The sequence below is a fragment of the Eurosta solidaginis genome, chromosome 2 (assembly GCF_040869045.1).
Source record: "Eurosta solidaginis isolate ZX-2024a chromosome 2, ASM4086904v1, whole genome shotgun sequence".
NCBI classification, from domain to species: Eukaryota; Metazoa; Arthropoda; class Insecta; order Diptera; family Tephritidae; genus Eurosta; species Eurosta solidaginis.
In genome coordinates, this window is record NC_090320.1 from 182,460,047 (window position 1) to 182,479,589 (window position 19,543).

The 19,543-nt window shown below is 39.8% G+C and overlaps 2 protein-coding genes across 3 annotated transcripts in view; one reads left to right on the plus strand and one right to left on the minus strand.

The window, feature by feature from the left end:
• GABPI (zinc finger DHHC-type palmitoyltransferase GABPI) overlaps positions 1-19,543 on the plus strand; it is a 327,590-nt gene that overhangs the window by 79,423 nt on the left and 228,624 nt on the right. The window contains exon 4 of one of the 2 annotated variants that reach the window (XM_067766530.1): positions 5,463-6,257. The exons of the other annotated variant lie outside the window; for it this stretch is intronic. Within the exon in view, the coding sequence (XP_067622631.1) occupies positions 5,463-5,571 (109 nt within the window). The 3' untranslated portion in view covers positions 5,572-6,257. Of the gene's footprint in view, positions 1-5,462; positions 6,258-19,543 lie in introns of those variants that run through there. 2 annotated transcript variants of the gene reach the window in all.
• The window catches only part of LOC137240373 (golgin subfamily A member 6-like protein 1), a 304,742-nt gene that overhangs the window by 15,147 nt on the left and 270,052 nt on the right, over positions 1-19,543 (minus strand). The window lies entirely within an intron of this gene.

Below are 19,543 nucleotides of genomic sequence, written 5' to 3' on the forward strand. Positions count from 1 at the left end.
CGATATCTCGAAAAGGCGTCCACCTATAGAACTAAGGCCCACGCCTTTTTAAAATACTCATTAACACCTTTCATTTGGTACCCATATCGTACAAAAAAATTCTAGAGTCACCCCTGGCCCACCTTTATGGCGATATCTCGAAAAGGCATCCACCTATAGAACTAAGGCCCACTCCCTTTTAAAATATTCATTAACACCGTTCATTTGATACCCATATCGTATAAACAAATTCTAGAGTCACCCCTGGTCCACCTTTATGTCGATATCTCGAAAAGGCATCCACCTATAGAACTAAGGCCCACGCCCTTTTAAAATACTCATTAACACCTTTCATTTGATACCCATATCGTACAAACAAATTGTAGAGTCACCCCTGGTCCACCTTTATGGCGATATCTCGAAAAGGCGTCCACCTATAGAACTAAGGCCCACACCCTTTTAAAATACTCATTAACACCTTTCATTTGATATCCATGTCGTACACAAAAGTTCTAGAGTCACCCCTGGCCCACCTTTATGGCGATATCTCGAAAAGGCATCCACCTATAGAACTAAGGCCCACTGCCTTTTAAAATACTCATTAACACCTTTCATTTGATACCCATATCGTACAAACAAATTCTAGAGTCACCCCTGGTCTACCTTTATGGAGATATCTCGAAAAGGCGTCCACCTATAGAACTAAAACCCACGCCCTTTTAAAATACTCATTAACACCTTTCATTTGATACCCATATCGTACAAACAAATTCTAGAGTCACCCCTGGTCCACCTTTATGGCGATATCTCGAAAAGGCGTCCACCTAGAGAACTAAGGCCCACACCCTTTTAAAATACTCATTAGCACGTTTCATTTGATACCCATATTGTACAAACGCATTCTAGAGTCACCCCTGGTCCACGTTTATGGCGATATCCCGAAAAGGCGTCCACCCATAGAACAAAGGCCCACTCCCTTTTAAAACACTTATTACACTTTTCGTTTGACACCCATATTGTACAAACGCATTCTAGAGTCAACCCAGGTCCACTTTTATAACGATATTCCGATAAGGCGTCCACCTATAGAACTAAGGCCCACTCCCTTTTAAAATACTCATTAACACCTTTCATTTGATACCCATATAGTACAAACAAATTCTAGAGTCACCCCTGGTCCACGTTTATGGCGATATCTCGAAAAGGCGTCCACATATAGAACTAAGGCCCACGCCCTCTTTAAAATACTCATTAACACCTTTCATTTGATACTCATATCGTACAAACAAATTCTAGAGTCACTCCTGGTCCATCTTTATGGCGATATCTCGAAAAGGCGTCCATCTATAGAACTTAGGGCCACGCTCTTTTAAAATACTCATTAATACCTTTTATTTGATACCCATATCGTACAAAATAAATTCTCGAGTCAGGCCTGGTCCACCTTTATGGCGATATCCCTAAATGGCGTCCATCTATAGATCTATGGCCCACTTCCTCTTAAAATACTCTTTAATACCTTCCATTTGATACACATGTCATACAAACACATTCCAGGGTTACCCTAGGTTCCTTTTACAACATGGTGATATCCCTTACTTTGTCTCCACAGCTCTCAACTGAGTATATAATGTTCGGTTACACCCGAACTTAGCCTTCCTTACTTGTTAATATTATTTTCGATTTTTTTTCTTTTAGCATGGAGCTTTGAAATGCTCTCTTTTTCATTTTTTAAACTTATTTTTTATATGGTTTTCGTCGGTTGAAAATGGCGGAATTTAAAAAATAACAAAACAACCGTGATAATCATTTGATTGTCATATGACGGTCAGTAGTGACGACATGATTAAATCGGATAAACTGTTCTCGCATACATAAAATTCCGTTGAGAATTATGTATCTGTCTCACATGCATAATGGTATCTGCTGTATGTTCTTTTGTTCTGTACCAGGTGTCCGAAGCTTTCCCAGTTTGAGTTCTTTTTCATGATTACAGGCTGTCGTTGGGAACATGCGGACATGCGTGAGCGATCAAAGGAACATACATAAATTTGAGTATCAATGTTTACGTCATCGCAGGATCAGCATTGTCAATTACAAGTGTGAGTGTGTTAGTAAAACTATCAGCGTTTCTTGTAGGGATTTGACACCAAATCGCCATGGTGACAGTTAATGTCAGTATTTGATGTCAGTGATTTTGACATAGTGAAAACAAAGCATTACATATATTACAAAAAATGTTGTCTAAAAAAATCATAGAGATCGGTCATATATAGAACTTATATCACATGTTTGTAACGCATCAAAAAAATAAACTACGGTTTTTGAGGTTGCGTATTTGCCATGACGTAGCAAATGCAAAGCCGTATATAATTTTTTGGAGAATGCAATGCTAAATATCTATTGCTTTTGGAATGCAATCCACAAAGCATGTTTTTTGATCCAAATTGCGGTGTATATTTACAGGCGCGCATCAACAGAGCACATAGTCGCACAAAGTGCGGGTATGATTTTTTCACTTTCTGTTGCAAATTTTTCTGTTTATATTTCTGTTCCTATAAAAATTGATCAAAGTTCGTTAATTTTTTGTTGAATTCGCAAATAACTGTAAATTAACACAAAACAAACACATGGTGCAGCGAAATGCTGAAATGTGGTATGATTTCATAGAAAGAAGTCTATTGATTGAATACTTATCGATTTTAGAACTACCAGTTAAAGATACATACAAGTTATCGGCTGAAAGATTTAATAGCCAAAAAACATGTTTTTATTGGTCAAAAGACCTTTATTGTGAATCTAGATGTTAATGACTATCTTTACAATTTTTAAATCTTCCCTATTTATAACTTAAATTTACTTATGCTAGCATTATTTCTGTTTACCACTTTGGTAACTCGTGCCGGATGTTTGTTTGGCCTATTTAGCTATTGCTGACTTATGTTTGTATTTAGTCGGCGCATGGCGGATGTTGTTGCGTTATTTGCAATATCGGTAGTCAGCATTATTCCGCTGACTTTAGTTAACATTATTGTTGCTAACTCCTCCGCCCTTAAAAACGGATGTCCTCGGTCGTTACAACAAAATTTTGGTATGTTACTTGATCTACTCGAGGGGATGGTTGTGGATAAGGCGGTTGGCTAATGGTTACCTTTTCAAGGGGTATGCTGTCTTCATTGGTTACATATTTGCCTGTTAATCCCGGAATTATCATTGCCTTGAGTGCCAATATTATTATCAGTGCCAGTGCTGTCACAGATATTCAAAGATTTGTTGATGAGGCTATTGCACTTTTAGTTTTTATGGTTTCAATGTACTTTGTATATTCTAGATGGAGCTCTTTCATCATTTCCAAGCTTAGTATTTCTTCTTCGACCGATTGCGTTGAGCTTAGTTGAAGTACAGCTGGAAGTGGTTTATTGCTAGAAACTTCGTTAAAAACAAATACCTGATTATCTATTGTTACTCTGGAGTTGTGATATTCGATTGCATATGATCCTGTGAGTTTAATTTCCTCTTCGTCGATAAGGATAGTTCCATTAAATTGATTTACTAGAATTATACCCGGAAGAATTTCTTCGATGGTAGGGACATGTTGATTGTTCATCATAGCATCATGGCTTTTGAGCAAATGTGGTAAACAGGATGAATTACTTATATCTATAATATTTTTCTTAGAGCAAATTTCGTTATTATTGTATTCTTCACGTTTATTTTTTAATCCGAAAATCTTACTATTACATAATAACAAATTTTCATATGGTACTTTGAATACCTTATTACCCTTTTTTAATGGTTTAATTAGCAATTTTTCGCAAATATTCTTATTGGTAATTGGAATGTTAATTAAATATAAAATCATTGAACTATTAGAAGCTATTTTGACATTTGCAAATTGAAATGCTTCTTCTATATTATTGAAAGGAATACTGTCGTTTTCGAAAATATTTTTTATTGTATTAATTTCTGTATTGGTCCAATGTATTTCTTAATTTACATTTATAATTTCTTCTTTTATCGTTTGCAACTTATATTTAATACTGACAGCGACATCATGTTGGATGTTGTCCTTATTACTATAAAGTGAAAGTATCTTATTTGAAATTTCTGTAATATTTTTCATTCTCTCATTAATTAGTTTATTAATTATAACTTGTTTATTATTATTATTATACATCGTTTATCTGATTTTCTAAAATTACGAAATCCTCGTGGTCAGGATTTCCTGCTAACCCTTTACAAGCTGTTCCAGTTTCATTTATAGATCTTTTATTAACTTGAGGTCTTATTCTATTTAAATAATTTTGGGTTTGGGATAATTCTGTGTTCAGGAAAGGAAGGAAGGAATTGTTTGCTGTGGTTTTCCGTCTTATTGTATCGTCTAATCCGTCTAATATTTTCTGATATGCGTCTATGTCTATTGAGTGAATAATTCTCTAAGTTCCTGTTTGTATTTTGATAAATCCTGCATTGAAAGTCGCTATAAGCGAGCTCGTATAGTCGAGAATCCTGTACTCTGCATTTATTAGTGGTAAAAGGAGCCTGAAAATAAAAATTTGGGGTTAAGTCCTAATGTTGCTTTTGTGTATAGTTCGTCCTTTTTCCGTGACTAGTACGCTGGATTTGTCCTCTCTTACTATTTCTTTCCTATATCTAGCTGTAAATTTGGATCCTATGCGTTTATTTATCCTAACGTAAATTACATCACCAGGGGTATATGTTTTCGTGGGTTGCCGTGTTTTGTTGTGATTTTCTAAGTCTTTCTCTTGCCTTTTCTTAAGGATGTCTGTGTTTTCTCGTCGTGAATTTTCGTACTGTTCTGGGTCTATTGAAACTCGTCTGCCGAAAAATGTCTCTATCGGTCGTTTTCCTGTTGCGTGATGTATGGAATAGTTGTATTCATATGTAGATCTGTCTAAAAGTTCTTGGAATGAGCGATGGGTCCGTTCTGTTTGTAGACAGTATACCATTTATCACCGAAGGATTTAGGTAGCGTTTTAATAGTGCAGTTAGGTTGTGTGTTTAAAATTCGTGTTTAATAATTATCAGCGTTATTGTAAACTTCGCGTGAATGCAATTCCCAATGGAAAAATTCCCACATTTGTTCTGTTCTAATTGTCAACTTCACATGTGAAAAATTTCCCATTTTCGAAAAATTACCCTAACCGTCAACAAATATTTTTCCACGTGAATGTATAGAATTTATTCGCAAAACTGAAAGTGGGGAACAACACTCGATAAAATGTAAGGATTGTTTATTGCTTATTAAACTTAGTTAAGAATTATTTTATATCACATTAGGTCTATAAACAAAACTCAGTTGACTTTCTTGGTAAGCACTATGGCCGAAAATCCTGAAATAGGAAAGGGCTTCCAAAAAAAAAAATAAAGATAAAATGCTGGCTCTTTGGAAGAAATTGAACAATTCCCTCAATAGCATGGGCTATGGAATGTGCCATAATTTATATAGCCTTTTCTTACAGGTTTGGATTGATCGAAAACGATACGTACAAAACAAGGCTGTCGAAAATACCAAAAATAGGAAAAAGACCGGTGGAGGACCTTGCAAGCAACATGTTTTTTCTGTATTAGAACAGTCAATTTTGGATATAACTGTGTCAGTAGCAGCTGCGGAAGGTGTCGAAGATGGCAAGCCTTTTGGTTTGAATGCAACGAAATCAACTGGTAAGCAACGTGAAAATAACAGTAGTGATGAAGACAACAGCTCTAGTGAGGACTCTGAAGTGGAACTTAGTTGCATGGACAATAGCTTGGACGAAAATAGCACCGAAACTGCCGGTGACACGCAAAGGGAAAGTGCTTTGCCTGCACAAAAAACCAGCCAGCAAACTCGCAAAAAAATTAACCCTTCGGAGCTATTAAACATTGAACTAGATGTTCAAACAGAAATGAATGACAACGTCAGAAAGGGCTTGGAAATCCAGAGTCATCACTATACTGAAATAGAAGGCCACTTAAAGGAATTAAACCAAGGCCTCGAAAACTTTCAAAATATTTAAAACAGTTTACTAAAGGAAACAAAACGCCACAATTCGGAAATTGAACGGCTCGGAAAAATTGAAGTTGACCGTAAACTCACACTTATAAACACCCAAATCGAGGTTCAAAATTTGAAAATACTAGCTGCAAAGAAAAGCTTAGGCATTAATTAGAATGTTTCGAACGTTTTTGTAAAAAAATGAATTTTATGTACTTTATTTTTTCAAATTGATAAAGCAAGATTAACAATAAAGCCGCTTTTGAGCTAATACAAGTCAGACTTTTCTTTGAAGAGTGTCATTCAATTATAAAGACATTTTGTCATAAATTTACATAAGGCAATTGCCTATATTTGCTCTAATACGCTTAGCCTCATTGAGGTATGATGAATGCGATTCAGATTTTTCAAACTGCACGTGTTCAGAAATTTCCGGTTGAGAAGCTCTATTTGAAATAAAAGGTGTGTCATCGCACCGATACTAAGCATATATTGTGCAACGCGCAACAGACATTAGTAATGTTACGTCCACGTGCATGATCCTCATTAAATTTGATTTCTGTGGAGCCCTCTTCCGCTGATCTGTGGGGTGTTAGCAACCAAGGCTCCAGTGGATATCCAGCGTCGCCTATGAACAAAATTTGATTTTGGGACTTAGAGATTTCATTAAAATTTTACCTAGCAGCCAAACATTTCTAGTGCCTAGCAAGTAATCCCGCTCCATTGAAACCCTCAATTCCCTTGTATTCCAAATTAATGAGTCATGGCAGGCTACAGCGTGTGTAGCATCGACGTATCTTATTGCCATTTTTTTATCACATATCTGCAGATAACATTATTAACATGCGTAAAAGCATACACAAATTTTACCAATCTACCAGCAAAACATTCATACTATAGTAACCCTTTCTGTTAAAATATAAGTGTTTATTATTCCTAGGGCCTATAATTCTAACGTATGTGCCATCTATGCAGCCAATAATGCCTGGGATATTAAATTGTTGATGACAATCCAAAGAAATTTCACGCATTTCGTCTTTAGTAGGCCATTTTATCCACTGATTGCAAAGGCACTCGTCAAAAACATCCAATAATTCAGACAAGACGTGGCTAAAACTTGACTGCGATAAGCCAACATCCACTTGCCTCCCTACTCCTTTTTGGTATGCTCCCTCAGCAAAAAATCTTAGAGCAGCTGAAAGCTTTACGACTGTGTCTATTGCAAAACGTTTACGTGCCACTGGCAGACCACTGTGCAATACATCCAACAAATATTTGAACGCCGGCTGATTTATTCTATACAATTGGTGAAAGCTATGTATAAATAGTTAAAACGCGATTATTTATTTGGTTTACGAGTATAATTATTTGCATGTTTACCTTGCATTGGGTAATTCAAGGGGATTACACTTGTCGCGTAATATCCTCCTGGACACTCGTTCAGCCAATTGCTGACTGGTATTAGTTTCTTCTTCAATTAAACAAAGACGCAAGTAAGCACTAATCATTACAATTTTAATATTTAACGCAAAAATAAAAATGTTGACTACACAACAGCAAGTTTTTCTGCAAAATTTGTAAACAAAACATGAGTGATGTTCACAATAGCATATTCGAAATTCGAATATAAGGATTGATTCACATGAAATTAACGATACGAATTTTTTGTTCATGGGAAATACAAAATTCATAGGATTGATTTATTCACATGAAGTTTACAATAAGGCTGTATATGTCTATGGTAGGTTGGGAATGGTATCTTGAATTGATAACTGTCTTCTTCTCCTAAAGATATCCAAAGTTGGTTTTTGAAGGCGTTTATGGGTCCTTCCAATGTTGGGATTAGATTGTGTGATGAGCTCTCATCAGAGTGTGTAGCAACTGATAAGGAATTTAATTCGAAGGGCCAGGATAATGTATCTGCAACTTCGTTAGCTTTTCCGGGCTTATATTTTATTTCATAGTTGTATTCTTCCAGGATCGCTTTCCATCGTTTCAGTTTGGAGTTATTATTTCTGTTGCTTAAGGCATATGTAAGGGGCTGATGATCTGTGTGGATAATTAATTTTGCTGTTCCGTGCAGATAGTTTCTAAAGGAATTTAGGGCCCAAATTATGGCGAGCATTTCTTTTTCGTTTACCGCATAATTTTCCTCTGCTTTGTTCACCGTTCTTGATATGAAGGTTATTGGTCCATTTTGCTCTAAAACTGCGCCTATGGCATATTTTGAGGCATCTGTGGTTAGGTCGAATTCTTTGTTATAATCGGGATATTGCAAAATTACTTTGGAAGTCAAAGTGGATTTGATTTTATTGAATGCTGCTTTTGCTTCTTCATTACTGGGATTTTCTTTGAGCTACTTTTGGACATTCTTCCTTCTTCGCCTCGAAGTAGGGATGTTAGGGGTTTTGCTAACTTAGCGTAATCTAATATCTATATCTACATATATATATTGTCACGGATATTAGCATCACTAAGCTATACCATCACTAAGGCGATGCTAAGGCCATGCCAAGCAGTATTTACGTCAAAAATCAAATCATGTATACACATATATAAGGCAGCCGAAAGAGATGTCACACACTGATGCATTTACTTATACGCCTATGTGTGTGCGAGAGACTGTAAACTACAAACTCACATACATCTGAGAGACGCAGAAAAGTAGAAAATTGTAAACAAGTAGAAACTATATGAGAACTATAAACACTCGAAATAGTTGGTAAGTTCTGGAAATCGAAGAGCCTAGAAGTATGCAGCGTAAACTATAAAAGCGGGGCAGGCGAGTAAGAAGTAATTCAGTTTGAGTTGAGCTATCAATCAGTTTGATTAAGCACGCGATCTGGCGGCCAATAGTAGAGTTTTATTTGAGTTATCAATCAGTTTGGCTATTAAGCCAGCGAGTAGCAAAGTATAAGTGTTATATAGAAGTACTTTAATAAAGGCCATTTTTCATTATTCAATATTGGAGTTATTTATTCAACAGTTTAGTGATACGAACTTAGCAAAAGGGCAAATAAGAGGATTTGCAGCAAATTCGTTACAATTGGTGTCAGAAGAGGAATTGTTGAATAAATTCCAGAGGACAACAAGGACATGGCAAAGTTCAGTGAATTTAAGATCCAGCAACTGAAGAGGGAGTTGGAGAGCCGTGGATTGAATACAAGCGGCGTTAAACTTGAACTTCAGGCACGGCTACGAGAGGCAATGGAAGCAGAAGGAATTGATGTGGATGAGTATGTCTTTTATCCTGATGGGGACGAGACAACAACAAATATTGAAGAGAAAAACGAAACATCGCAGTCAGTTACGAGCACAGACTTGAGCATGATTTTGGCTGCAATATCTGCACAAACATCGACTGTAAAAGAAATGTCGACACAGATTACATCCAAGGTGGAAACACAGCTCGAAGAACAGAAGACATATATGGCATCCCAACTGGAAGAGCAGAAGACATATATGGCATCCCAACTGGAATCACAGGAGGCACGTATTTCAGAAATGACGTCGCAAGTGTCATCTCAATTGGAAGATCAGAAGACATATAAGGTATCTCAATTGGAAGCGCAAGAGGCACGTATATCTGAAATGTCGGCAGAAATTTTGGAACACGTATCATCAAAACTGGAAGCGCAGGATGCAAAAATGGCTCAATTTCAGGCAGAAGTAGATGAATTAAAAGGTCGTATGGAGCAGTTGCAACTTAATCGGCCGGCTGCTTCAGCGAGTAATACGAAGGTAAAAACTCCATCTTTTGACGGCTCTGTTCCTTTCCAGGTCTTCAAGCTACAGTTTGAGAAGACCGCAGCAGTGAACAACTGGAATGTGGAAGATAAAGTTGCTGCACTTTTCATGGCGTTGAAAGGGCCTGCAGCTGAGATTTTACAAACCATTCCAGAGGGCGAACGGAACTGTTATGAATCATTGATGGGCGCTCTAGAGAGACGATACGGAACTGAGCATAGGAGACAGATATACCAAATGGAGTTGCTGAACCGCTTCCAGAGGCCTGGTGAAACATTGCAAGAGTTTGCGTCGGATATTGAAAGGCTAGCACATTTAGCGAATGCGGACGCACCCGTGGAATACACTGAAAGGGTAAAAATTCAGAGCTTTATAAATGGCATACGGGCCGCCGAAACAAAGCGAGCTACATACGCAAACCCAAAGCCAACATTCGCAGAAACGGTGTCACAAGCTCTGATTCAGGAAACAGCGTCGCTTCTGTGTAAGCCAGTTTTCAAAGCACGCCGTGTGGAAGTAGAAAGGCCAGAGTGGGTAGACACAATTCTGGAAGCACTGAAGGGATCTCAACAGAAGAATGCCGGAGTTATTAAATCTTTCAAGTACGGCAACCCAGGTCACATTGCACGCCATTGCGATCTTGGTCCTAATAGTTCCAACAATGTGGGTGGCCGTAAACGCAAAGCTGGCGGAAATGAGCAAGAGCGTGTCGAATGTAAAGAACGAAAACTTGCCCCGGCTATTGAATGTCCTGTGATATCTGTGTCGCAAATTGAAGGAAATCAAGCAGTCTTACCGTCAGAGGGAATGTGGATGGTAAAGAGCGTGTACTGACTGTAGATACGGGGGCATCTCATTCCTTGATTCGATCTGATTTGGTCTACAGGAGAGTAAAGTCATTACCTGGAGCAAGGTTGCGTACGGTCACAGGCGAATATAATCAAGTCCAAGGCGAAGTGGTATGTGAGGTATTAATTGGGAAAGTCATGGTTCTACACAAATTCGTTGTGGCGGAGATCGTTGGTGAAGTCATATTGGAAGTGGACTTCTTGGTTGACCATGACGTCAGGATCGATATGCGGAGAAAAATTATGCGCTATAAGAACCAGGACATACCACTTAACTTTAGTTTGGAAAAAGGGTTCAGCAGTAATCGGGTACTGGTGGAAAAGACTCGACAAAGACCACGAAAGTCAAAGGCAAAAGTTGATAGATCGAATGGGCCAAATAAATCAAAATCAAAAGTACCTGCGAGAGAAACACTGGCATTGACAAAACCTAAAAGACGCAGGAAAACGAAGCAACGAATTTCCGAGAAAGAATGCGAGGGTAGTTTCAAGCCGGAGCACACTACTGTTGTGAAATGTGGGATCGATACCGATTATGCAAAGCAAATCCGTCCAGCGCAAGCTCTACGAAGTGGTTCATTGACCAAACAACAGAGTGTGAAGAAACGGCCCAGGGTAATGAGTAGTAAGATGAAACACTGGCATGACAAGAACTTTAATTCGGAAGGTTTCTTGGCGGGAGATTTGGTACTGTTAAACAACCCTCACCGGCGGAAAGGTGTTCCAGCCAAATTTCGGTGCAGTTGGGAAGGCCCGTACAAAGTTGTGAAGAAGATCAGTGATACCATCTACCGCATACAAACCACTGGGAAACCACGGATTAGAAGAGTGGTACATTTGGAGATGCTAGCGGCAGTTAGATCGGGAGATTTGTATGATCGGGACGATCAGACTTAGGTGGAGGGCAGTGTCACGGATATTAGCATCACTAAGCTATACCATCACTAATGCGATGCTAAGGCCATACCAAGCAGTATTTACGTCAATAATCAAATCATGTATACACATATATAAGGCAGCCGAAAGAGATGTCACACACAGATGCATTTACTTATACGCCTATGTGTGTGCGAGAGACTGTAAACTATAAACTCACATACATCTGAGAGACGCTGAAAAGTAGAAAATTGTAAACAAGTAGAAACTATATGAGAACTATAAACACTCGAAATAGTTGGTAAGTTCTGGAAATCGAAGAGCCTAGAAGTATGCGGCGTAAACTATAAAAGCGGGGCAGGTGAGTAAGAAGTAATTCAGTTTGAGTTGAGCTATCAATCAGTTTGATTAAGCCCCCGATCTGGCGGCCAATAGTAGAGTTTCATTTGAGTTATCAATCAGTTTGGTTATTAAGCCAGCGAGTAGCAAAGTATAAGTGTTATATAGAAGTACTTTAAAAGGCCATTTTTCATTATTCAATATTGGAGTTATTTATTCAACAGTTTAGTGATACGAACTTAGCAAAAGGGCAAATAAGAGGATTTGCAGCAAATTCGTTACAATATTATAAATGGCAAAGTTTGGATGTTTGGATGTTTGTGCAGACGTTTGTCTTTGTGACTCAATCACGCAAGAACGGCAACACGGATTTGGATGAAATATGGCACACATATAGACAATAGTCTAGAAGGATCTACTAGCTATATATTTTTCAAAAGGGAGGAGGTCCCTGCCCCCTACGAACAGTTATAATTTAATTATTATATTTTTTAGTCTTTGCGACTGAATCACGCCAGAACGGCTACACGGATTTTGATGAAATTTGGGACACAGACAGTAGTCTACTAGCGAAATTTTTTTCGAACATGGAAAAAGGGGTGGGGTCTCACGACCCCTTCGAGCAATTACTTTTTAATAATTTTTACACATAATAACTTTACGTATACTAAATAAAAAAAAAAAAAAAAAAAAAATAAATGTAAATCTAAGGCCGAGCTTCTCTTCCAATTTGCGTCGTGCTCCTCTTGATTTTTCCTACAAATTGGCCGGACGGGACCTACATGTTTTATGCCGACTCCAGATGAGTTTTCACTGAGAGCTTTTCATGGCAGAAATACACCCGGAGCGCTTAGCCAAACACTGCCGAGGGGCGACCCCGCTTACAAAAATTTTCTTCTAATTGAAAAACCTTATTTCTAAAATTTTGATGTTGCTTTGCCCGGGAGTTGAACCCTGGGCATACGGTGTGATAGGCGGAGCACGCTACCATCACACCACGGTGGCCGCCCAGTATACTGGCCTTCACCAATATCACAGACTCAATGGGTCAAATTAGTCGCGGGCTTACAAAGTAAGCAGTCCGTCATCCCGTCGGGGTCATTTCGGGACTTTTTCGCGACTAATACGGGATCATTTGGGGATCCTTTCGGCATCATTTCTGGATGGTTTTCGGGATCCTTCCGGGATCTCGTCGGGGTAATTTGGGGACTTTTTCGGGATCATTTGGGGGCTCTTCCGGCATTATTTCTGGATGGTTTTCGGGATCCGTTCGGGATATCGTCGGGGTCATTTGAGGACTTTTTCGGGATCATTTGGGGGCTCTTCCGGCATCATTTCTGGATGGTTTTCGGGATCCGTCCGGGATCCCGTCGGGGTCATTTCGGGACTTTTTCGCGACTAATATGGGATCATTTGGGGTTCCTTCCGGCATCATTTCTGGATGGTTTTTGGGATTCGTCCGGCATCCCGTCGGGGTCATTTTGGGACTTTTTCTCGACTAATACGGGATCGTTTGCGGGCCCTTTCGGTATCATTTCTGGATAGTTGTCGGGATCCGTTCGGGATCCCGTCAGGCTCTTTTCGGAACTATTAGGAGATCATTTGAGGACCTTTCCGGCATCATTTCTGGATAATTTTCGGGTTCCTTTCGGAGTCCCATCAGGGTAATTTCTGGACTTTTCCGAGACTATTTCGGGATCATTTTGGGACCCTCCCAAGATCATTTCTGGATGGATTTCGGGATCTGTCCGGGATGCCGTCAGGGTCATTTTGGGACTATTAGGTGATCATTTGAGGACCTTTCCGGCATCACTTCTGGGTGGTTTTCGGTATCCGTTCAGGATCACGTCGAAATAATTGCGGGACTTTTTCGGGATAATTTGGGGTCCCTTCCGGAATCATTTCTGGTCATTTAGGGATGCGTTCGAGATCCCGTCAGGGTCATTTCGGGACTTCTTCGGGACTATATCAGGATCATTTCTGGATGGTTTACGGGATCCGTCCAAGACCCCTTAAGGGTAATTTCGGGACTATTAGATGATCATTTGAGGACCTTTCCGGCATCACTTCTGGATGATTTTCGGTATCCGTTCGGGATCCCATCGGAATCATTGCGGGACTCTTTCGGAATCATTTGGGATCCCTTCAGGCATCATTTCTGGATGGTTTTTGGGATTTGTCCGGGATCCCGTCGGGGTTATTTCGGGACCTTTTCGGGGATTATACGGGGTCATTTGGGGATCCTCTAGGGGTCGTATCATGACTTTTTCTGTATTATTTCGGGATCATTTGGGGACCCTTCCGGCATAATTTCTTGATGGTTTTCCTGATCCATCAGGGTCATTTCGGGACATTTTGGGATCATTTGGGGACCCTTCCGAGATCATTTCTGGATTCGTCCGGGATGCCGTAGGAGCCATTTCGGGATTTTTTGTTACTTTTCCGGGTTAGTTTTTGGACCCTTCCGGGATCATTTCTGGATCTGTGCGGGATCCCATCTGGGTCATTTCCGGACTATTTCGGGATCATTTTGGATCCTTCCGGAATCATTTCTGTATGGTTTTCGCGATCCGTCGTGGATCCCCTCGGAGCCATTTCGGAACTTTTTCTGGAGTATTTCGGGATAATTTAGGGACCCTTCCTGGATATTTTCTGGATGGTTTTTGAGATCCGCCCGAGAGCCCGTCAGGGTCACTTCGGAACCTTTTCGGGATCATTTTGGAACACCTTCAGGGATAATTTCTCTGTGGTTCTCTGGGTACGTCTAGAATCGTGTCGTTGTCATTTCGGGTTTTTTGGGACTATTCCGGGAACTTTTGGAGACCCTTCCGGGGCATTTCTGGATGGTTTTCGGGATCCGTCCGCGATAGCGTGGGGGTCATTTCGTAGCTTTTTCTGGATAATTTCGGGATCATTTGGGATCCTATCAGGTTATCAGCCCATTTAGTTCTTTTTATACTCAGTTGAGCAGAGCTCACAGAGTATATTAAGTTTGATTGGATAACGGTTGGTTGTACATATATAAAGGAATCGAGATAGATATAGACTTCCATATATCAAAATAATCAGGATCGAAAAAAAATTTGATTGAGCCATGTCCGTCCGTCCGTCCGTCCGTCCGTCCGTCCGTCCGTTAACACGATAACTTGAGTAAATTTTGAGGTATCTTGATGAAATTTGGTATGTAGGTTCCTGAGAACTCATCTCAGATCGCTATTTAAAATGAACGATATCGGACTATAACCACGCCCACTTTTTCGATATCGAAAATTTCGAAAAACCGAAAAAGTGCGTTAACTCATTACAAAAGACAGATAAAGCGACGAAACTTGGTAGATGGGTTGACGTTATGACGCAGAATAGAAAGTTAGTAAGATTTTGGACAATGGGCGTGGCACCGCCCACTTTTACAAGAAGGTAATTTAAAAGTTTTGCAAGCTGTAATTTGGCAGTCGTTGAAGATATCATGATGAAATTTGGCAGGAACGTTACTACTATTACTCTATATGTGCTAAATAAAAATTTGCAAAATTGGATGAACAACACGCCCACTTTTTAAAAAAAAAATTTTTTAAATTCAAATTTTAACAAAAAATTTAATATCTTTACTGTATATAAGTAAATTAAGTCAAAATTCAACTCCAGTAATGATATGATGCAACAAAATACAAAAATAAAAGAAAATTTCAAAATGGGCGTGGCTCCGCCCATTTTCATTTAGTTTGTCTAGAATACTTTTATTGCCATAAGTCGAACAAAAATTTACCAATCCTTCTCAAATTTGGTAGGAGCATAGACTCTATGACGGCAACTGTTCTCTGTGAAAATGGCCGAAATCGGTGGAAGCCACGCCCAGTTTTTATACACAGTCCACCGTCTGTCCTTCCGCTCGGCCATTAACACAATAACTTGAGCAAAATCCGATATATCTTTACTAAACTTAGCCCACGTACTTACCTGGGCTCACTTTTTCTTGGTATAAAAAATGGGCGAAATCTGACCATAACCACGCCCACTTTATTGATATCGAAAATTACGAAAAATGAAAAAAATGCCATAATTCTATACCAAATACGAAAAAAGTGATGAAACATGGTAACTGGATTGGTTTATTGACGCAAAATATAACTTTTGAAAAAACTTTGTAAAATGGGTGTGACACCTACCATATTAAGTAGAAGAAAATGAAAAAGTTCTACAAGGCGAAATCAACAGCCCTTGGAATCTTGGCAGGAATACTGTTAGTGGTATTGCATATATAAATAAATTAGCAGTACCCGACAGATGATTTTCTGGATCACCTGGTCCACATTTTGGTCGATATCGCGAGAACGCCTTCACATATACATCTAAGGGCCACTCGCTTTTAAAACCCTCATTAATACCTTTAATTTGATATCCATATCGTACAAAAACATACCAGAGTCACCCCTGTCCCACCCTAATGGCGATATCTCGAAAAGGCGTCCACCTATAGACCTAATGCCCCCTCCCTCTTAAAATGCTCAGTAACACCTTTCGTTTGATACCCATATCGTACAAACATTCTAGAGTCACCCCTGGCCCACCCTAATGGCGATATCTCGAAAAGGCGTCCACCTATAGACCTAGTGTCCACTCCCTCTTAAAATGCTCAGTAACACCTTTCGTTTGATACCCATATCGTACAAACATTCTAGAGTCACCCCTGGCCCACCCTAATGGCGATATCTCGAAAAGGCGTCCACCTATAGACCTAATGCCCACTCCCTCTTCAAATGCTCAGTAACAGCTTTCGTTTGATACCCATATCGTACAAACATTCTAGAGTCACACCTGGCCCAACCTAATGGCGATATTTCAAAAAGGCGTCCACCTATAGAACTAAGGATTACTCCCTTTTAAAATACTCATTACCACCTTTCATTTGATACCCATATCGTACAAACACATTCTAGAGTCACCCTGGCCCACCCTAATGGCGATATCTCGAAAAGGCGTCCACCTATAGACCTAATGTCCACTCCCTCTTAAAATGCTCAGTAACACCTTTCGTTTGATACCCATATCGTACAAACATTCTAGAGTCACCCCTGGCCCACCCTAATGGCGATATCTCGAAAAGGCGTCCACCTATAGACCTAATGTCCACTCCCTCTTAAAATGCTCAGTAACACCTTTCGTTTGATACCCATATCGTACAAACATTCTAGAGTCACCCCTGTCCCACCCTAATGGCGATATCTCGAAAAGGCGTCCATCTATAGACCTAATGCCCACTCCCTCTTAAAATGCTCAGTAACACCTTTCGTTTGATACCCATATCGTACAAACATTCTAGAGTCACACCTGGCCCACCCTAATGGCGATATCTCGAAAAGGCGTCCACCTATAGAACTAAGGATTACTCCCTTTTAAAATACTCATTACCACCTTTCATTTGATACCCATTTCGTACAAACACATTCTAGAGTCACCCTGGCCCACCCTAATGGCGATATCTCGAAAAGGCGTCCACCTATAGACCTAATGCCCACTCCCTCTTAAAATGCTCAGTAACACCTTTCGTTTGATACCCATACCGTACAAACATTCTAGAGTCACCCTTGGTCCAGCTTTATGCAGATATCTCGAAAAGGCGTCCACCTATAGAACTAAGGATTACTCCCTTTTAAAATACTCATTACCACCTTTCGTTTGATACCCATATCGTACAAACACATTCTAGAGTCACCCTGGCCCACCCTAATGGCGATATCTCGAAAAGGCGTCCACCTATAGACCTAATGCCCACTCCCTCTTAAAATGCTCAGTAACACCTTTCGTTTGATACCCATATCGTACAAACATTCTAGAGTCACCCTTGGTCCACCTTTATGGCGATATCTCGAAAAGGCGTCCACCTATAGAACTAAGGATTATTCCCTTTTAAAATACTCCTTACCACCTTTCATTTGATACCCATATCGTACAAACACATTCTAGAGTCACCCCTGGCCCACCCTAATGGCGATATCTCGAAAAGGCGTCCACCTATAGACCTAATGCCCACTCCCTCTTAAAATGCTCAGTAACACCTTTCGTTTGATACCCATATCGTACAAACATTCTAGAGTCACCCCTGGCCCACCCTAATGACGATATCTCGAAAAGGCGTCCACCTATAGACCTCATGCCCACTCCCTCTTAAAATGCTCAGTAACACCTTTCGTTTGATACCCATACCGTACAAACATTCTAGAGTCACCCCTGGCCCACCCTAATGGCGATATCTCGAAAAGGCGTCCACCTATAGACCTAATGCCCACTCCCTCTTAAAATGCTCAGTAACACGTTTCATTTGATTCCCATATCGTACAAACACATTCTAGAGACACCCCTGGTCCACCTTTATGGCGATATCTCGAAACGGCGTCCACCTATGGAACTAAGGATCACTCCTTTTCAAAATACTCATTAACAGCTTTCATTTGATACCCATATCGTACAAACACATTATAGAATCACCCCTGGTCCACCTTAATGGGGACATCTCGAAAAGGCGTCCACCGATAGACCTAAGGCCCACTCCCTCTTAAAATGCTCAGTAACACCTTTCATTTGATACCCATATCCTACAAACAAATTCTAGAGTCAGCCCTGGTCTACCTTTATGGCGATATCCCTAAATGGCGTTCATCCATAGAACTATGGCCTACTCTCTCTTAAAATACTCTTTAATACCTTTCATTTGATACACATGTTATACAACCACATTCCAGGGTTACCCCAGATTGATTTTCCTTATTTTGTCTCCATAGCTCTCAACTGAGTATGTTATGTTCGGTTACACCCGAACTTAGCCTTCCTTACTTGTTTTTACTCAATTACAAAAATAAAATGCATTAGACAGAAAACAAAACTTTAAACAGATAACTTGATAAGCAGGCTAACGCGAATAGCCCATATATTTAAATTTCTCCTTGCGGACGGGGCCGCGGGTAAAGGCTAGTATATTGTAAATGGGAAAGTTTGGATGTTTAGATGTTTGGATGTTTGTCCAAACGTTTGGCTTTGTGACTCAATCACGCAAGAACGGCTGGACGGATTTGGATGAAATTTTGCACACATATAGCCAATAGTCTAGAAGGATCTACTAGCTATATATTTTTCAAAAGGGGGGAGGTCCCCGGCCCCTAGAAACAGTTATAATTTAATTATTATATTTTTTCGTCTTTGGGACTGAATCACGCCAGAACGGCTACACGGATTTTGATGAAATTTGGGACACAGACAATAGTCTACTAGCGAAATTTTTTTCGAGCATGGAAAGGGGTGTGGGGTGCCATGACCCCTTCAAACAATTACTTTTTAATAATTTTTACACATTATAACTTTACGTATACTGGCCTTCACCAATATTACAGACTCAATGGGTCCAATAAGTCAAGGGCTTACAAAGCGAGCAGTGAAACCCTCCGCCTCCTCCCCCCCCTTCTCTATCACTCTGGTGTAAAATCTATAAATTGTTATAACTCAATTTAAATTTTCTCCTGAATCAATAGTTTTTGGTATCTGGCACATACAGATCGAGATCTAAACAATTTGGAAAAGCGATCAGTAGTCCTCTCCTTCTCCTCTCGCCATCCTCCCTCCTTCAATTGTATTGATTAGCATGCTTTTATTAGCTTTACCTGTATGTTTCTATGTAGCTCTTCATTCGCTCCAAGGCGCCTGCTGCCTTATTAACCTGGTTTTATAATTAGCTTCACCTTATTTGTAATCCCGTTAGGGTCAT